Source organism: Lissotriton helveticus, chromosome 8, assembly GCF_964261635.1.
Source record: "Lissotriton helveticus chromosome 8, aLisHel1.1, whole genome shotgun sequence".
In the NCBI taxonomy this organism is placed as follows: domain Eukaryota; kingdom Metazoa; phylum Chordata; class Amphibia; order Caudata; family Salamandridae; genus Lissotriton; species Lissotriton helveticus.
Genome location: NC_136069.1, coordinates 1,248,827,618 through 1,248,847,733, shown reverse-complemented (window position 1 = coordinate 1,248,847,733; position 20,116 = coordinate 1,248,827,618). Strand labels below are relative to the sequence as shown.

The 20,116-nt window shown below is 49.3% G+C and overlaps 1 protein-coding gene across 2 annotated transcripts in view; it reads right to left on the bottom strand.

Annotated features, from left to right (window-relative positions):
* OCA2 (OCA2 melanosomal transmembrane protein) overlaps positions 1-20,116 on the bottom strand; it is a 1,149,362-nt gene that overhangs the window by 145,379 nt on the left and 983,867 nt on the right. For both annotated transcript variants that reach the window (XM_078656175.1, XM_078656174.1), the window contains 2 exons: positions 11,358-11,451; positions 2,711-2,804 (listed from right to left, as the gene is read on the bottom strand). In XM_078656175.1, coding sequence (XP_078512301.1) covers positions 2,711-2,804; positions 11,358-11,451 — 188 coding nt within the window. The remainder of the gene's footprint in view (positions 1-2,710; positions 2,805-11,357; positions 11,452-20,116) is intronic.

Sequence of the window (20,116 nt, the reverse complement as noted above, 5' to 3'; positions counted from 1 at the left end):
GTGATGGTGCGCCAGTGGGGGAGGTGAAGGCAAATCCTGCCGCCCCCTGGCGTTTGGGGGGCCTGAAACACCGGACTAGGAAGGTTTGGAGGCAGTGGCAGCAGGGGAGGTGGTGGACTGACCCTCCCGCTGGCCCCGTGACCTACCTCGGTGGGTCCCGCGTCTGCGGCTGCTCTGAGACTGTTGCTGTGCAGGCCTGTGGCTCTGAAACAAACATGCTTGGGCACCCCTTCCTTGGCCAAGAAAGGAGCAAAAAGGAGAAGCCAAGTAGCGGGCGTGGCTGAAAGGCCTAAGGACTTGACTGTAGCCAGTGAGCCCTTAAAACACTCCTTGTCGCCAAAAAGGCCAGTGTCATCAAAGGGCATGTCCATCAGAGTGTTCTGGACATCCCCGGAAAAGCCCGTTTTTCTCAGCCAGGTATGACGGCAGAGTGCCACTGTCATGGAAATTGCCCTGCACAGCGAGTTGGCGGTGTCAAGGCCACAACGAATTGTGAACTTGGCTGCGTCTCTTCACTCAGCAGTAGCTTGAGAGAAAACTGTCCAGGCCTCCTCCGGACACTGAGTCAGCGCCTGCGCAACCGTGTCCCACACAGAATGGGAATAACGGCCCAAGAGGCATGCAGTGTTCACAGACCGCAGCCCTGAAATGGCGGAAGTAAACATTTTCTTCCCAAACGTTTCCAGTTTCTTCAATTCCCTGTCCGGAAGTGCGGCAGGGAATGTGCTTGGGGATACAGAGGCTTGGATGACCAAGCTCTCAAGGATTGGGTGTGGGGAGAGGAAAATGGAGTCGCCCGGGGCCTGGCGATGGAGTCGGGCCACGTTCTTATCCACAGGAGCACCTGTGTTGAGCCTGGACCAGGTGCCCAAAAGAATGACCGTAAGTGCATCATTAAAGGGCAGCGGTGGGTCTGTAGAGGAAGACGCTGGTCGGAGCACTTCTGTCAGGAGGTTAGTCCTGACAGCCACCGTAGGGAGCTCGAGGTGGAGAGCCTTGGCCGCTCTAGGCAACACCACAGAATATGTACCACCTTCCTCCGTAGCCACGTAGAAGGTCACAGTGTGCCTGGTTCTGGAGTAAAATCCATGTCACCTGCATCCTCCAAATCTTCTTCCCAGTCCGGGTCTAACTCGCACTGGGCTGCTAGAGGGTCCTCAGACCCCTCCCAGTCCTCCCCTTCCTCCCCAACCTGCCAGGCAGGCGGAAAAGAGGGAGGCGGATGGAGAAAGGAATAGAAATTCCCAGTCTGTATCGGCATTGATCGACACCGGTCAGGCGCCGTCTCCACGTCGGGGATGGAAGCCGGGAATGGCATCGGCCATGGGTCCGGCCGACGCCGGTGGCGGTGCCGTCGATGTCGGTGGTGGTCGAACAAGACCACCCGACATCAGCTGGGATCCATGCATGGATTCATGGGGGGGTCTTGTGGCTTCGAGACCGATGGCGTTGACGATGTCGGGGCCAGAGCCGGCGACGAAGAGGAGCGAGGACCCCCAGTCGGACCCGCGGGGCCCGAAGGCGTGCCGGCTGGGCCCGATGGGCAAAAAAGGCGGGCCATGGCTGACAGGAAGTCTTGTAGCTGGGCTGGAGACGCCGACGGACCTGGAAAGGGCAGGTAGGCCATCGGCAACTGCGCAGGCTCCGCCAGAGCCGCAGGGGTGGCACCACCCGCACCCTCAGCCATGTCACACGACAGGCTTGGGGCACGCGAAGAGCGACCATGCTTATTGGGCTTCTTGTGCTTCGCCTTACCCGACTCAGAGAGTGAAGACTTCATCCATGGTGTTGGTGGCTCCGCGACAGGTCCCTCGACCTCCCACGGGGCCAGGACCTTTTACGGCGCGGAGCCGACTTTCGGGCCTCGAGCAATTTTCAGAGACATGGCCCAGCATTCGGGGCACGACTCAGAGTCGTGGTTGCGCCCCAGGCAGTAGAGACACTCACTGTGCGGGTCCATCACTGACATCGTGCGGGGCCGTGTAAGACTTAAAACCGGGCATCCCTATGCACCAGGAGCCAAAAACTCAAAAAACAGAGACAAAAGTCCCAAAAATAACTCAGTCAAAAATTGACTGGGAGTACCGCTCTCTCTGGATCTGCGCTTGCTGGCTCGGAAAAAGAAAGTACTGATGTCAGCGCGCAGGGGCGTCATCTAAGTAGCTGCCGCAAGGTCATCTCGGCGATCACAACACCAACAATGGCCCCGGAGCCGCACAACACTACCTTCCGACACGCAAGGATACTGCTGACGAAAACTTTCCAGATCCTGTCTGAAACTTGGGGGTATTTCTAAGGTAAGGAATCTATCACTAACATGTTATTTTCAGATATAATAATTTTGTGGTATACAGTGGGCAATGACGTGCACAAATGTTTTTAAACACGATTTTCTACACATTACCCGTACTGCACAGTTGTGAATTTTACATTTTACTTTAGCTAGAACTTGGCTCACACAAAAATCAATTTATGTGGCATTTGTGCTAATCTGATTATGTGCACAACTTCAAAACTTTAAAAAAATAAACAGTACCCACAACATTTTACAACCAACTCCGAAAAGGAATTTTAATGGAAACTCCTGCTGTAGGAAATCATATGTTTCATATTTCACATGTGAAATCCAAGACAAAAAATAATACATAGTACTGAAAAACAGAACCCTGACTGCACAATATACTGAAAGTGTCACGTAAAAGAAACTTACCTGAAAAATTCCATGAAAGAGAAGCCATAACCATGCTGTTCTGCTATTCCTGCACAAACAACATTTGCTGATGCTCCAATCAAGGTCCCATTACCTTTGGGGGAAAATGTAATATTATTTTTTCTATATTTTATTGTTATGGGTTATTTCAAGCACTTTCTAATGTTAAACACGTAATATGGACTGTTGTGATAACACAGTCAAGTGTGCAGGTAAACTATTACTGAGGCAAACTAAGTCAGCACCGTGTTCCCACAAAGCTCATGAAATTAAGAGAATGACAAGTTTTGGATCACAAAATATTAACAAAACGCCATCAACACACCTTATGTAGTTCCACACCAAAAAGGATCTGGCCTTGACATTGCTTGAATTTTAAATTTAGTGAGGATAAAGGAAACAAATCTGAAGCTAAAGAAGTCACTAGTTTTCAAAAACTGTTCAGCTCAATAGTTTTTGCAATGATTTATTTTCCTCTAATTTTGTCATGAGAAATTGGATTCAACCATTGATTATTACTGTTGGGCTTTTATAAAGTCTGGTCAGTCGAAACCCTAAGGGCCAACACACTTCTGCCATTCTGTCTGTGCCAGCCACAGGTAGAGTGCAGTGATATAGTTTAGTTAACTGGTTCGACCTGCCCTCGACTCTAAATAGTTCAGTACCCCAATAAGGTCTTAAAAACCTCATGACAACAAATGGCACAAGTCAGCACAGCAAAGTCTGATTGTACGTACCTCACAGCAGCACAATGCAAAACTGCTCAATCAACCATTTTGCATGCGCTCATCTCAGGTGACTAGAGGGGCAATTCAAAGTGTGACATAGCCAGAGTACTGAAGCATCAGGTCAAGCAACAAATGTATTCAGACTGTTGTGCCACCATAGCAGAAAGGCAGGATCTGCCTTTTCATCTGAAGAATGCAGCTTGTGCATGGTGATGCACCTCGTGAGCTCCAGCTCCAACAGCCTTCTTAGAAGCGGACCATCTTTACTGTATTATTACTTAAAATCGTTACAAGAATAATAAATATAAAATGCCGATGCATCAGCAGGAAGGAATACAAATTATACTGATTACATTTAAAACATTATCTTACCCAAGACTTTAAAACCCACGACAGAACAGCCTTATCACGTGTGATTTTGTGAACATGTAGGGATGCGCTATGTACATGCAAGTAATTAAATGTCAATTACTCTAGTGCACAATTATGCACGGACAAGGCCAAATGTACCTAAGCTATTCGATAAGATACCCTAAAATCAGGCTCCTGCACATGGTGCCACCAGGAAATCACACCATGGCTTACCATACCCGTTTTCAGTGAGATACACTTTTAATTTAATGAGCCTCATGCTGGTCATAAAAGGTTTCGTAGGCATGCTGACCAATACTTGACTCCAAACTCTAGAATGATGGAAATCTATATTCCAGCTATATTTATTCCTATGGAACCTCAAACCTCCCTATGTGGTCTATAACCTCACAGCTCTATGTAGCAACAGTAGATGGCACGGCTACAAGTATACGTTTAATAACAAACATGATGACACATGTAAGTTGTTAAACCTTTTACTGTGCTCGAATCGCATTGACTGGAGTGCCCCCCCCCACCCCAACTCCCCGTCGTCCTGAGACTTCAGTAGTTGTGGACCCAAAACTGGTAGCCAACTACTCTTCTCCAGCACTTGACTATCAGGGTAGCAAGACAGAGCAGTCCAAGGCTTACTCAAGGTGGTGAGGTGGGGTTAAACTTTCAGAATTCAGTGCATTCTATACTACCAGCTGATAAAATCAATGTCCAGTCAGTGCTTTACATTTTAAAAGGTATAGTACTTTAGTACGCACAAGAGAATTATACTACACATAAAACTAGGATAAACAGAGAAAATTAGATGTCTCTACAACCCTCTGGGCCAGAGTTCTGAACCCACATAGTATTATAGCTCCTAGACACTAAGCACTATAAAAACATATTTAACATATAGACACACAATTAACACTGCATATTACAGACCATGTTGCACAGGGTTGCTCTCATTCGCTAGGGCCATGATACCAATCCTTGTATTGAAATTATATAGTTTCAACATTTGATGTGAAGTCTAATGTTCTTGATCAGCTCTTAACCCCTCCCACCCAAAGAAACAGAAATGCCCTCCCATCCTGAGTGAGGACACAGCTCTAGTGGCGGCAGGGATCTGATCACAGGTGCCGGATGTCTAAGCCCAGTCTGTTGAAGTCCCACTAGTCCAGTAGCCACTGGCTAGTTGTAGGGGTGTATTGGCTGGCCAGAATGCCAGTACACCCCAATACCCCGAGGTGCCACAAAACGGGAGGGAGGGCCCTGTACCATGGGACAATCTTCACCAGCTACAGATTGTAAATGGAAGTACCATGCAGGCTCCCCCAGCACAGGGGAGGGTTCTGGGCAAAGTGATCTCACCTCAAGGACTGGGATCAAGCTTCCCGTCTCCCTCTGCCTCAATTGATGTGCTGAAAGCTTCCTTATCTTGAGCAGCTGTCAGCAATTTCCTTGAAGTCCCAAGCGGCTGCTCCATAAGTCTCACACAAACAGCTGGTTCTCTGACCGATGCCCATGCTCCTGATCAATCTGGCGAAAGTTCTTTTTCAGCATAATTCATAGGTCATAGAGAAAACTTCCTCAAGTTCCAGATGTGGTGAGCAAGCTTCTTATCTTGCCTTCACACTACAGGCCCCGACTGCCTTCCTTGATAGAATCATCGTAGACCAGTCTTCAACATACACTGACTGCTAAGACCAGACTTTTATCACCTCTGATTGAAAGGATGACCAAATCAGAGAATCAGCTACTTTTAAACCCTGGGTGCCCCTTTAATCGGGAGGCACAACTGTGGCGTGTTCACTGCATGTCCAAAGCATGCACAAGATAACTGACTGTCTTTCCCCGCACAGGCTCTCCATGCCAGCCCAGGCTATTCTCAAGAGAGGAATTTTATTTAACTCCAGACCAGGAGTTGCTGACTATTACTCAACAGAAAAGGGGAGGGGGGAGCGTCCCTAACAGAGTTAGTGCAGCTAAACAAAGAGGGGCCTGGAGAACTGGAATGTCCAGCAGGACAGCTCACATTACACACAGTGGCTCAGCTCACCATCGTTTCCCAGTATATCCGCTGGCTCACAAACACACATCCCAGGTAGACAAAGATAAAAGGAACTCCAGCAAAGGAGACTGCACAGATTTGATCAGGAGGGTGGCTAGTATTTATTTATTTAAGAGTTTTATATAGCGCTAGCCAGACCTGAAGGTATTGGAGCGCTTTACAGCATGATCACTCGTAAGATACAATAACATTTTAGTAAATACAATGAATCAGGACGTATCACATAATATCGTCATAGAGAGCAGAATGTCACTCGTAGGGTATGTCACTCGTAGGGTATGTTATCACAGCAGTATGTACAAAGACGTATGACGCCTTGCATAATGTCGTAAAAAGCACAATGACTTGTGCTGAGATTAGACCAGGAAGGTGGGATATAGTAGGTAGTCATGAGGAGAGTGAGGTAGAGGTCCTTAATGTCAAAATGTCTGTGGGCTGGCTTTGGCAGTTAGGTTTTAGCTAGCCATTCGGGAGAGATTGGTTGCGGAGGAGGTCTTTGAGCTGCCTTTTGAATTTTAAGTAGGAGGGGTTAGTCCTGATATAGACTGGTAAGGAGTTCCAGATTTTGGGCGCATTTTCTGCGAAGGATCGAGTTGAGTTTTTTGTTGGCAAGTTTTCGTGGGTTATAAGGAGTAGAGTGTTGGTACTCCTTAGGCTTCTTGTCTGACCGGCCTTCAGGAGTTTAGAGGCCAAGTAGGCGGATTTCCCCTTGTGCAGCCTTTTGTGCGTGAGGTAGGCAGTTCTGAAGTTGTAACACATTTCAATTGGGAGCCATTTTAACTCTCGGAGTGCAGGCGAGATGTGTTCATATAGCTTTACTCCGGTGACCATTCTGGCTGCTGCGTGCAGAGTGTATCTGAGGGGAGCTAGTTGGCATGTTGCAGCTCCTGTGAGGGTTGCAATCCCATAGTTCAGTCTGGACAGTACCAGGGATTGAGTAGCTTGTTTGAGGTCGCTCGGAGGGATGAATGTTTTTATTTTGTTAAGTAGTTTGAGGTTAAGGAAGGTGCTCTTTGCGGTGTTCTTGATGTGTTTGCTAATGTCTAATTTAGGGTCCAGATTGATTCCCAGCAATTTCACAGAATCGGCTAGGGTGGGGTTGTAGTTGAGAGCATCAATAGCGTTTAGCCAGTCTGTGATTTGGAGGTTCTTCTCTTTGTTGGAAATGAGGATTTCCGTCTTGTCTTGATTTAGTTCTAAGTGATCGCATGATAGCCAGTATTGGACTTCTCTTCGAGTGTTGGTCAGTCTCTGAATGTCTTCAAAGGTGGAGGTTTCCAGATAGATTTGGGTATCGTCTGCATAGAGGTGGAAGGGAATGTTTTTTTTTTAGTTTGGTGGTAAGGGTTCCATATAGATGTTGAAAAGTTGTGGGGAGAGACTGATCCTTGGGGGACACCCCTGCTAACGGGGAGTGGGTCAGGTGAGTAGTTTTTTTTTTTATACTTTGAGTGTGGTTCTGTAGAAAAGAGGTGAACCACTGTAAGACCACCTCCTCTGTTCCAGCCTTTTCTTGAAGTGCTTTAATGAGTAGTTTGTGGTCAACCATGTCGAAGTCTGCTATTAGATCAAAGAGTATAAGTAGGCAGCATTGGCCTGTATCAAGAGATTTGTGAATATCATCTATTACATTTTGGATCGCTGTCTCTGTACTGCAACCTTTTCTGAAACCAAATTGGTGAGGGTATGGAAGGTTGGTGCTGTCTAGGTGTTGAGTGAGTTGGAGGAGAACACATCTTTCCAGGATTTTTGCTAGAGGATGTGTAATACGAGGAGGCAAGAGGCAAGGGAAAAGCCAGGAAGGGTTCCACAGCGGTATGTGTACAGCGCCAAGACACCTCAGGGTATAAGTGCGCTATACAAGTACGAATTCATTTCATTTCATTTCAAGATTTCAGTGAGGCCCAGTATTACCATTTCTAGCTGGCTTTCCAGCAGGACAAGTCGCTGGGTCGTCTTTATGGAGGAAAGGGTAGGAGCTTCCCGGGAGGGCGTGCAGCTCCTGTTCTTTTGGTTCTCTGTAACAGGTTAAAATTTTGCGGGTTGTGGTTGAGCTAGGCCATTGAGGCTCGGGAGGCTTGCGTGATTGGTACCGATAAATGTGGGTGTCAGGGATGGGTGAAGGCTGGGCTCTTGGAGTTGGATTTTGGTGTTGGAGTTGCCCATGTTATCCCTTTGGTTAGCCTTGGATATGAGGGTGGAAGATCTCAGCGTGGTTCACGCGGCCATCTCTTGTGTGTCAGTGGAGGGAGAGAGTTAGGAGTCAGTGACTTTGGATTAGGTTCGCTGGTTGCTTGTTGGGAGTGGAGGTTTAAGGGTGGAGGGGGAGGTGTGGTTCGGTAGGGGGTTGGAGAGCTTCATCTGGGCCGGGGCTCCGATTAAATTTAGAGGGTGGGAAAGAATTGAGCATTATCGGGGAGGGGTAGACGGAGGGGAGGATGGTGTCCAGAGGGCGGAGGTTGACTTTCATAGCAAATGTCTTGTGATTGCTTTGTGCGATCTCATGGAGGGGCGGTCTATTGGGTGATAAGGAGTTTGACGGGCTGGAGCTGTGTAAATGCGATGGGGAGTTGCGCAGATAGGGGAAGAGGGGGCCAAAAGCTTCTAGGTTGTCGTTATTGGCTTGGATTATGACTGCGCCGTTGGTGTAGATGGTTACAGGGGTGTTGCTGCTGTGTTTAGGGCAGTTTGGGAGTGTGATCGTTAGTTTGCAGCTGTAGGGGGTGCTAGTTGTTTTGGATATGTGCAGATGTGTTTTGAGGGTGCTGTTCCAATTAACAGATCTTATGGTATGGAAAATTAGATCCATTTTTACCAGGCCTATGGAAAAGCAGTGGTATATGTCTGCAAATAGTGTTTCTGGGTGCAGTCTAATCAGTCTTTGTTTGAGGTTTCTTTTTGCTTTTGGTGTGAGGTTGGGGGAAAAATGATTGAGAAGAAGTTTGACAATGTGGTTTCAGTCCGTTGGGTGTGGAGGGGCGGAGGGGGGGGATGAGGGGGGAGGTGACATTTTGTCTTGGTTGAAAGGTGTTAAGTTCCCCAGAGCGGTGTTCAGTCTATTGGTCTGAGGGGATGTGATTATAAAGAGTTAGGGGTTAGCAACCCTCTCTGTGTCTAAGTGAGATTTAGGGACAGGTTTATTGCTCTTTCTGATCACATGTGTTTGGCCTTTGAGCCTTCAGCAAGAGTTAGCTGCAATTGGAGGTGTGGGAGCTACTTTTCTGCTTACCTCTTCCATTCTCAGGTGGGATCAGGTAGCTGAAGTGGATGGTTAGGGGATTGCCTCTTCAACCCTGAGGCAAGGTCAAGTAGGTGGGAGCAATTGCTAGGGGGAGTAGCGGGAGAAGGGTTGGGGTGTCATGGCTTGTTTCCCCTCATTAGTGATTTGGGTGTAGTTGAATGTGGTGTTGACTTGTGGCTAGCTGTTCTTAGTGGGCATAGATCTTCAGCTTGGGGCAGACAATGATTTATTTTTGTCCGAAACAAGGATGATTATGTGCAGACAGCAACCTTCTTGGGGACAGGCGCCTGGTTGGGTGGGGTGGGAAGAGGCGTTTCTAGATCACTGTGGCCGGTGCGTCTAATTGTTCTATTACTTTAGGGCTCTGGGGGATAATCCTTGGATTGGTTTTGAGGCTGTACTGAGGGGAGGATCCTGGTAAATCAGAGATTTGCGGATATCCGGCATATTGGGGGTATGCATTCGGTTTCAGTTGTGAGTAAGCATGGGCTGTGCCTCTCTCTTAATTAAGCCCGCGCATTTGCGTTGATTCTAGTGAGGATGAGCATTAGAGGGTCCGGTGAATTGGCCGATTAAACAGAGATTACGGGCGGACGGCCGCCATCTTGGGGGCAGCACCGTATTGCAGTGGAGTGATGGCGTGTGCTGTGCCTCCAGTTTCTGAGGCCAGCACATCTGAAATTGTTTTTCCATAAATTTTAGGGAGAGGGTGGGTGTGGTAGAGGGTCGAGGGAGTTTGCCGAAGCTTTGGTGCTTAGGGCCGGTGGGCGCCCGCCAACTTGGGGACAGGCACCCGGTTGTGGTGTTGTGGTAGGGTGTGCTGCGTCTCCCGTTTCTGATGGCAGCACAATGGGCTCGATTAATGACAGTTTCGGAGGGGAGGAAGAGAGTAGAGTTGGAAGTTGGAAGAGAGAGTCTCATGGGTTGATCTGTATGTGGGAGTGTGATTAGGGGTTAGAAGCCGCAATTTTAGGGCCAGGCAGGAGGTGGCGTGTCCCGTTACAGGGATTATGCGTCTGTTGAGATTCTTCATGCAATCCTGGGTTCCTGTGCGTTCTAGGGAGGGGATCGGTGTGGTAGAGGGTCTGGTGAGTTTTCTGATGGATCGTGATTAGGGGCGGGCGACCGCCATCTTGGGGACAGGCCCTGGTTGTGGTCGTGTGGTGGAGTATGCTGTGCCTCCCATTCCTGAGGTCAGCGCGACTGGGCTAGATTGTTGTCCGGTTCGGGGGAGAGGTAGAGTCTTGTAGAGGTGGTGGAGGGAGTTTAGGGGGTTGTTCTGTAGGTGGGAGTCTGGTTATCCGTTAGATACTGTAATTTTAGGGTCAGGTAGGAGGTAGTGTGCCTCATGTCTTCCGTTACTGGGATTACGTGACCAATTGAGATTCTAAGCACCCTCCCAGGTTACAGTGAGTGGACCCTTTCGTACTCTTTTCTCAGTTACTCACCAGAGTTGGTTTCTTTGGGGGTTGGGTGGGGGCTCTTCGCCCAGTTTCGACTTCAGTGTCTTCCACTTTTCCTGTTCCCGTTGGCGACTAATTGTTCGGAGTCCTGTGGTTTTGGCTGCAATTCAGACTCCTTGCCGGTCCAAGTGTGACTGTCCGGGATCTTCTGCTGTGGAGTGTGTAATCCACCCCTGCTAGAATACAGGGATACCAGACTATAGATTTATTGCTGCCACCCCTGTCAGTCTACCACAGCCTGGGTAAAGAGGGCAGTAGCCACTCTCTGTGAAATAGGGGTGCACTAAGCATTCCCCTCTGGACCTCAGGGCCAAGCTCTAGGGTCTCAATCCATGTAAACAGGAAGACCCTCAGTGGCCATGCACAATTGTCATGCTCACTGAGGTAGAGATCTAAAAAACAGAGTGACTTTCAAGCGACTTGCCTGGAGGTCAGCTTAAAGGCAGGAAAACACACTCTCCAGAGACATACATAAGACTTCCCGTTCCAACATAAATGATCAGTTTTTTTCTTTCTTTTTTAATACATTTTGGTTATACTTCGAAGAGTGTAATGCGGCAATGCTTTGCACTACGATATTAAAACAAAAAATACATACACATATACAGACATAAAACAATGTGCCAGCCATGCCTGTCTTAAGAGGAATGCAACCCCCTCAGCAAAAAAGTACACTGTGATAAAGAAAAACAAATGCATCAAAATAATAAAAGGTCAGGAGAACTAGGCGTGCTTTCTTTTTAGTCAGCATCATAAATAATTCTGGAATGTCACGTAGAATCATTCCGCTCACCTCCAAGACATGCTCCCATTGCCAAGGCGAAGATCAGTGGTTTCACTGGCAGGTTTACGTCAGCATCAAGGCTCAGATTGATGAGCACTGGGATCTGTTGGGAGTCAAAGACGCAAGCATCACTGATGGATCAAAGCCAGGCATTGTTGTCATGAATACTGAAGATTTTACTGTGTTTCTTACTCTTTACCTAGAAAATAATGCCTTTATGTTGAATATCTAACACTGATTTGCAATTTCTAATGAAAAAGCAGCTGCAGTGGCTTAACAAAATCATTCACCCCACCCGGTGGTGCGGGGGGACCCCTGAGCTCCAGGGGCCCCCTGTTGCATTGGCAGACCCCTGGCCTCAGAGCTTCAGACTACTTCTAGAGTGTGGTGGGGCCCTACATGTAACTGGGGGCCCCCTCAAGTTTTGTTACATCACTTAGCAACTGCCTTTGTGAGTCTTTCCTAAACCAGGTTTGACTGAATTTTTTGTTTGTATGCCGTGACTTCTTTGACATTTGTTTTGTTTACCATAGCGCTACAAATTTCTTGGTACTATCTTGTTGTGATTCACTTTTCAAAAACTAATTATTTGCCACGGATTAGAATACGTTAACGGTATAGTAAGAGGCTGGGTTATAGATTAGATAACCAAGTGCAGCCTATTACTATTGGTTAGCCTTCTAAACAATCTTATTTGCATACTTCTTATTCTATGGCCTTCCCTCTTGTGTTTGTCCATTCGTGGGACCATAGTTTCTTTACCATGCTTTTGATAAATGACATGTATTGACTGCTCACATTCAGCGACTTTTTTCTTGGCACGCAATGGGAGTACATGTTTTCTTGTTGTCTCCTATGTGATCTGCTTCCCCTTCAAATATCTGCCTCCATGCACTCTGAGTTGCTCCATCCTCATCCCCAGCTCATCCGTTGCTTTTCCCCGATCCTCCCTGCTTGTCTTTTTTTATTTAGAACTCTGCCTCAAGTTCCTCCTTTACTCTCTAAAGTGGCGGAGCCGCTACTGGGGTGGAGTGTCACCTCACTGCTTCACAGCAGTGCCAACTTTAGAAACATAAAATGATAACTTTAATTATTATCATTTTATGGTTCATGTCCGTCTGCACTGTGAGCAGGGGGGGAGGGGGGGAGTGTTTCACCCACTCTTATGTGTGCAATGACTGTTTGGTCGGCCCTCTCAGGCCGCCCAAAACAGTCATGCGCACTTCCCGTTCATGGAGAACATGCCCACCCCTCCAGCCCCTGGCTGAGCGCCGGGTCACGGTGTTCAGACTAATCACAATGCTGCATTGTAGCATTGTGATTGGCTTTGGGGAGGGTTCCTGGCTCGAAGGAAAAAATAGTTAATAAACAATGTATCAATCTGACGTTGAGGAAAACAACAAAAGTGGTAAATGCCTGGTGTTTGAAATGGGATTTCTGGTTGGCTAAGGCTTGCGTCAAAGCCAGGCAGAAACCTCTACTCTAGTCAGGGCAAGGGAGTTACACGCCAAAGATAACCCCTGCTCGACCCCTTGGTAGCTTGGCACAAGCAGTCAGGCTTATCCCGGAGGCCATGTGTAAAGCATCTGCGCAACGCACACAGCAACATACTAGGCACACCACAAAAGGAACTCCACACGAGGTTATATCAAAAATAGCCTTTGCATTCTCATAACACAGAATAGTAAACACATAATATACATCGTACCACCCGGCACCAGGTCATATATACCAGGGATTATTTACACCTGACAGGACCCACTGGACCACTGCAAGAACCATCATAAAGTGAACATAGTAAAAGTAAGACAGGTCATAAACGTACAACCAGTAATCACTGGTAACCACTGTACTCAGCATCAGCCTGTAACAAACCACATTATGCACAGCATCACATAGACCCCAAAGCTATTGTACGCCAACTTTATCAGTCTAACTTCGGTCTAAACGCATTAGACAATAACCTCACACAAACACATTATGCATAACACAGGGTGCGTAAATCATAGTACATGAATCACATTTCCTAGCACTACATTCATCACATTAGGGACTGGCGCCCTATTAACCTCACAGTCCCCCTGGCCAACTGGCCTTCTTGGAGGGCTCAAATGCCCTATGTCCACAATGTCAGGGCTGCTGCCTATGCAGCATAGTCAGCACATGTGCCATTGCACTGGGGCAGAGGAGTGCAACTCACTCCTCTCTCTCATTAATGCCCCCAAAGAACTGTGGCCTACACGTAGCAGCTGGCACTAAGTGCTGCGCAGCTGTGAATATCAAATGAGATCTGGCATCACTGTGCCTTCTTGTGCCACTGTGCGCCAAACATTGCAGCAGCCCACGCTAGTGGGGTGTGGCTGGGAATCATGGGAAGGGACCCTGGCACGACTGTGCCCTCTGGGCCCCACTGGGCCTCTCTTAAACAATATTGCCCCCATCAGTACAGCTGCCCACTGTCAGGTGGGGCAGCTGGGAAAATCGCCAAACTGGTAGGGGCACGGGGAACAGCACGCGCCCCTCTGTGCCCTTTCAAGACAAATATGCGCCCTTCGTTGGAAGGACCACCTATCAGGTGGGGCCGCTCAGGAAATGGATGCCGTGTCCCGGCCTAACACTGTGCCTCACAATGCATCACATCCTAGCACTACATACATCACATTAGGGACTGGCGCCCTATTAACCTCACAGTCCCCCTGGCCAACTGGCCTTCTTGGGGGGCTCAAATGCCCTATGTCCACAATATCAGGGCTGCTGCCTATGCAGCATAGTCAGCACATGTGTCATTGCACTGGGGCAGAGGAGTGCAACTCACTCCTCTCTCTCATTAATGCCCCCAAAGAACTGTGGACTACACGTAGCAGCTGGCACTAAGTGCTGCGCAGCTGTGAATATCAAATGAGGCCTGGCACACTGTGCCTTCTTGTGCCACTGTGCACCAAACATTGCAGCAGCCCGCGCAAGTGCATCACAACACGGACGAAGTACCTACTCACCGGGGCTCTCTGTAGCAGGGGCTTCCCTCGCTATTGCAGAAGCCCCACCCAAAGTCAGGCATCACGCTGCCTGACTTCCTCTCCGGCCGCACTGTGATTGGCAGTCTCCGGCAGGTGCATTATCACTCGGATCCGGCTGCGGCGGTGAAACGCGGGGTGGGCTGCCACTTTAATTTAAGTAGAATGAACCAGGCAATATGCGGGGTGGGCACCACCAATAAAGGATAGCGGGAGAGCGGGGTGGGCACCCGCTCTCCAAAACCCAAAGTCCTTCAAGAAATCGGAATGCGGAGTGGGCACCCGCAATTAGGTCATAACGGGGGAATCCCTACGCTGGGGACTCCATCACCAAGGGCCGCAGTTCAGCGCTGTGCAGCCCCCAGGATCTCCTCCTTTGGGGAAAGTAAATTAAAGCATAGCGCTCACAGGGCGCAAAAAGATGCAGCAAAGGTCCTGGGTCCTGGAGGATGACATGAAAAAGGGGTCCGGAAAGTCCTTTAGGCATCAAGGGGCAATGCAGGGCCCAGGGAGGCAGGGCCCAGGGAGGCAGGCCCTCATGGCAGCCCCCCTGGGCCCCACCAGCAGCAGGCCCCGGCGCACAAGTTACTTACCTTCGATAACGATATATCTGTAAGAAACAGTAGTTAGTGTTAGATTCCTTACCTTAGAATATCCCCAGGCGTCAGACTGGATCCGGAAAGTTTTGCGTAGCAGTACCCCTGCGCCTCGGTAGCCATCGTCTGTGGCTCCGCATCCGTCGTCGGCGTCGTGGTCGCCGGGATGACGTCTGAGTACTTAGACACTGCCCTTGCGCGCTGACGTCAGTTCTTGTACATAGCTTTCCGCGCCAGGAATGCAGAGCCATGCCAGAACCGACACTGGTGCCATAAAACTAGGGCCCTCAAAGGGAAATACCCAAACCCTAGATATCGGTCCGCAGAACGGGGAGGATGGGTGGGGTGGTAAGGAATCCAACACTAACTACTGTTTCTTACAGATATATCGTTACCGAAGAAACAGGTTAGTGTTAGATTCCTTACCTTAGAATAGATACCCCAGCAATACCAACCCCGGTGGTGGGTCTGCGGACCAAGATCACACCAGAAAGTCCTGGAGAACGGAAGGGCCGAAAAAGCCATCTCTCTGGACTTGGCTGTCCAGGCAGTACTGTATAGCAAACGTGTGCAGCGAGGCCCACGTAGCTGCCTGACAGATGTCCTGCAAGGGGACTCCCTGACCCAGGGCAGTAGTAGCCACCATGGCCCATGTGAAATCGGCCCTCAGCCCAACAGGGGGCTCCTTTTTAGCCAAGGAGTAACAGACCTTAATGCACAACACGACCCACCGAGAGATGGTCCGTTTGTGCACCGCCGTCCCTTCTTCGCACCCACGTAACCAACAAAGAGCTGGTCGTCCACCCAGAACTGGCATGTGCGATCAAGGTAGGAGAGGGCATGTTTTGGGTCCAGACGGTGAAGCCTTTCTTCCTCCTTGGAAGGATGCTGAGGCGGAAAGAAGGTGGGCAAGGTGATGGACTGCCCGATGTGAAAGACTGCAACCACCTTGGGCAGGAAAGGAGGACAGGTTTTCAACACAACTTTGTCCGGATGGACGGAAAGGAAAGGAGGCTTAGAAGAAAGAGCCTGGAGCTCACTCACTCTCCTTGCAGAGGTGATGGCTACCAGGAATGCAGTCTTAAGAGTAAGAAGACGAAGAGGGCAATTGTGAAGTGGCTTGAAAGGAGCACACATCAGAAATGTAAGAACAAGGTTCACGTCTCACTGAGGCATCACGAAAGGAACAGGAGGGAACATGTGCATGATGCCCTTCAAGAATCTATTAACAATAGGGGACTTGGAAAGAGAAGGCTGATCAGGAAGCCTCAAGAAGGCAGAAATGGCAGAGAGGTAGCCCTTAAGAGTGCCCAGAGCAGAGCCCTGCTGGGCAAGAGAAAGAAGTAAGAGGAGAACCTCTGAAAGGGGGGCAGAGAGAGGATCCACAGCCTTTGCTGTGCACCATGCCACAAATTTGTTCCACCTGCAGGCGTATACCGATTTTGTGGAGGGACGCATGGCTGCCAGAATCACATCACATACTTCAGGAGGCAAGCCAAATGGCCTCAACTGCCGCCGCTCAATCTCCACGCATGGAGGTGGAGGCTGGACAGGTTTGGGTGGAGGACCGTCCCCTGCTGCTGTGATAGAAGGTCCTCCTGAAAAGGCAGACGAATCGGAGGATCGACTGACATGCTGAGTAGCTCGGGATACCAGTATCTTCGTGCCCAGTCGGGAGCCACAAGGATGACTTGGGCCCGGTCGCGCCTGATCTTCTTCAGCACTCTGGGTAGAAGTGGTATAGGCGGAAAGGCGTATAACAGACAGCAGCTCCACTCACGACGAAAATAGTCTCCGAGTGAGTGCCGCTTTGGAAATTCCATCGCGCAGAACTGATGACATTGCGAGTTCTCTTCGGTGGCGAATAGATCTAACCAAGGCTCTCCCCACTGCCGAAAGAGGCCTTGCGTCAAGCCTGAGTTCAGACGCCATTCGTGATCCATCATGCACCGGCGGCTGAGTTCGTCTGCCCTGGCGTTCAGGTAACCTGCCAGGTGTTGAACCACCAGGGTGACGCCCTGGTGTTCCAGCCATGTCCAGAGGCGCAGAGCCTCCTGACAAAGGGTCCATGACCCCCCGCCCTGTTTGTTGCAGTACCACAAGGAGGTGGTGTTGTCCGTTAACACCTGCACTACCCTTCCCTGGACAGAAGGAAGGAATGCTTTCAGTGCAAGCTGGATCGCGCGCAGCTCCAGAAGGTTGATGTTAAGCCGGGACTCCACCGGAGACCAGAGGCCTCTGATCTCCCTCTCTCCCATGTGGCCCCCCATCCCAGGAGGGACGCATTCTTCACCACTACGTGCTCCGGTTGGGGTAGGGAGAGATCTGCCGCTGACCCAATCGGGGTTCGAGAGCCACCACTGCAACTGTCTCGCAGTGCCCTCCCAGATCCGGACGTGGTCGGACAGATTGCCCTGATGCTGCGCCCACTGAAACTTCAGGTCCCACTACAGAGCCCGCATCCGCCATCGGGCGTGATGCACCAGAAGGATGCAGGAGGCCAGCAGCCCCAGGAGCCGCAGCGTCAACCTGACCGAGACTCGAGATAAAGACTGAAAGACTGGAATCAGAGCCTGAATATCCGGAACCCGCTGTTCGGGAGGATAACGACACTCGCATGAAGCGAAGGAAACTGGTGAAACCTTTTTGGAGCTAACTAGTGTGGCTGTGTGAATGATAAGACGATTTGCATTGCCCATTGAATAATTATTTTACCTGCACCTGGAATAGCGCGCACTAAACGAATTTGGTTTAGGAAGCGTGACACATTTTTTACTTAACACTGCGCCGATTGATTTTAAAATTTGCACTGTGTACGATGTAAAATGTAATTTGAAATACTGCTTCACTCACCCCCACATCACTCCTGCAGCCCCGTTCCACCGCAAGCGCCAGGCTTGTTTGAGTGGAGGGCGCAGGGAGGCTCCTTCTTCCGGCTCCCAGGCCGAGGAGGACACCGATTGGCTGAGTGGATAGAGGCGGAGCTCACGAGCCCGTCCTCTACAAAAGCCCATTGAATTTTGTCAGTCTCCCTGACGACACTCGCATGAAGCGAAGGAAACTGGTGAAACATTTTTGGAGCTAACTAGTGTGGCTGTGTGAATGATAAGACGATTTGCATTGCCCATTGAATAATTATTTTACCTGCACCTGGAATAGCGTGCACTAAACGAATTTGGTTTAGGAAGCGTGACACATTTTTTACTTAACACTGCGCCGATTGATTTTAAAATTTGCACTGTGTACGATGTAAAATGTTATTTGAAATACTGCTTCACTCACCCCCACATCACTCCTGCAGCCCCGTTCCACCGCAAGCGCTAGGCTTGTTTCAGTGGAGGGCGCAGGGAGGCTCCTTCTTCCGACTCCCAGGCCGAGGAGGACACCGATTGGCTGAGTGGATAGAGGTGGAGCTCACGAGCCCGTCCTCTACAAAAGCCTGACGCTCTCTATGACGCGCAGTGAATACGCGCTGCGACCGCGCCATAACCGCGCCAAAGACAAGCCTAAGACCAGCCCGTCTGGGCCCGTCCGGGACAGTACGGGGCATGGGGCACGGAATAATACTCTATTGGTGCGGCAACCTGCAGGTATGAGCTCTGCATATCTCAAAAGCCTGCGCCCAATAAAACACAATGACTGTTGTGTACTACTGCCCACACTCACTAGTAGTACCGCTTGCCGTAATTGCAACTTGACCCTGACCAATTTTCAGCCCCATCCTGACCCCAAACCTGGTAAGCCAACACCTATACTGCGAGCAAAACCTAAGACCCGCGACTTCTCCTTCTATAGCGTAAACTGCAGGTCCCTACCGCAGCACAAACTAGATATTTTTAATCTTTTACTCGATAACAAACCCAGCGCCCTCTTTCTCACAGAAACATGGCTGCATGAGAGCGCAGGTCCTGACATAGCAACCGCCCTCCCCCTGACTACGCTATAGTCAGGAGAGACAGAGAAGGTCATATTGGAGGAGGAATTGCTATCATATTCAATCGAGAAATTACTTGCACACTAGAACCCGTCCATATCCCTGACTGTGAAGCAGCCTCTTTTAAAATCACCCTAAACCCTAATTTTACGGCCTCTGGCATCCTAATATACAGGCCCCCTGGGTATGCCAACTCCTGGGCTGCTAATCTGGTGAACTACATTACTCCCTTCCACCTCGCCTCAAAAAACTTTGACGACCCCTCAAATGCGGCTTGCACCAATTTACTCGACGATCTAGCAGCTCTGAATTTAACACTACTTAACTCTGGACCTACTCACAAGGCGGGGCATCTGCTAGATCCCATCTTCACAAATATTCCTGAACTCAGCTGGCTCGATACTATCCCAATTTGTTGGTCAGACCACCATCTTGTCCACTTCTGTCTGAATTTACCAACACCTCCTAAAACAAACGCCGCCTGGCCTATATCCGCGATAAGGAATTGGAAACTCCTTGACATTGGGAAACTTAACGACACTCTAGCAAGGCATTCGCCAGGCACAGGCACTGACATAGAAAGTATTGCTCTGGCCACACACTCCTGGCTAGAAAATGCCGTCGAAAAATGCCTTCCCCTTTCCCGAGTAAAAAGTAATACTCACCGCCCCCCAGCTCCTTGGTTTAATGAGTCTCTGAAAACCATTAAATCCAAATGCAAAACCCTCGAAAGAAAATGGCGGAAAGACTACGCTCACGACAAAAAAAACATATACCACAAAGCTAGAAACGAATATCATTCAGCCTGTATCAAAGCCCGAGCCCTTTTTGTAGCCAATACCATCAATACTGCGCCCAATAAAGCAAAAATTTTATTTAACACTGTAAAGGACCTTGCTGGGGAGAAAACGGCTGCATCGGCTTGCCCATTAAATAAAAAACAATGCCAAGATCTCGCTTCCTTTTTTAATGAGAAAATTAAAAACATCATCTCAGGCATCAGGAGCAATCTCCCTACCCCCGACCCCACAGACGCAGTCCCCTCCTGGTCGAATGACATCAACATCATTGAGTCTTGGCCTTCCTTTACCTTGGAATCACTCATTTCCACCCTCAAAACAGTTAAATCAGCCTCCCCACGGGATCCAGCACCGGTTTCTGTTCTTAAAAAACTGGATATTCCTTCCCTGACCATTATTGCAGAAACTATAAATTCTTCCCTCC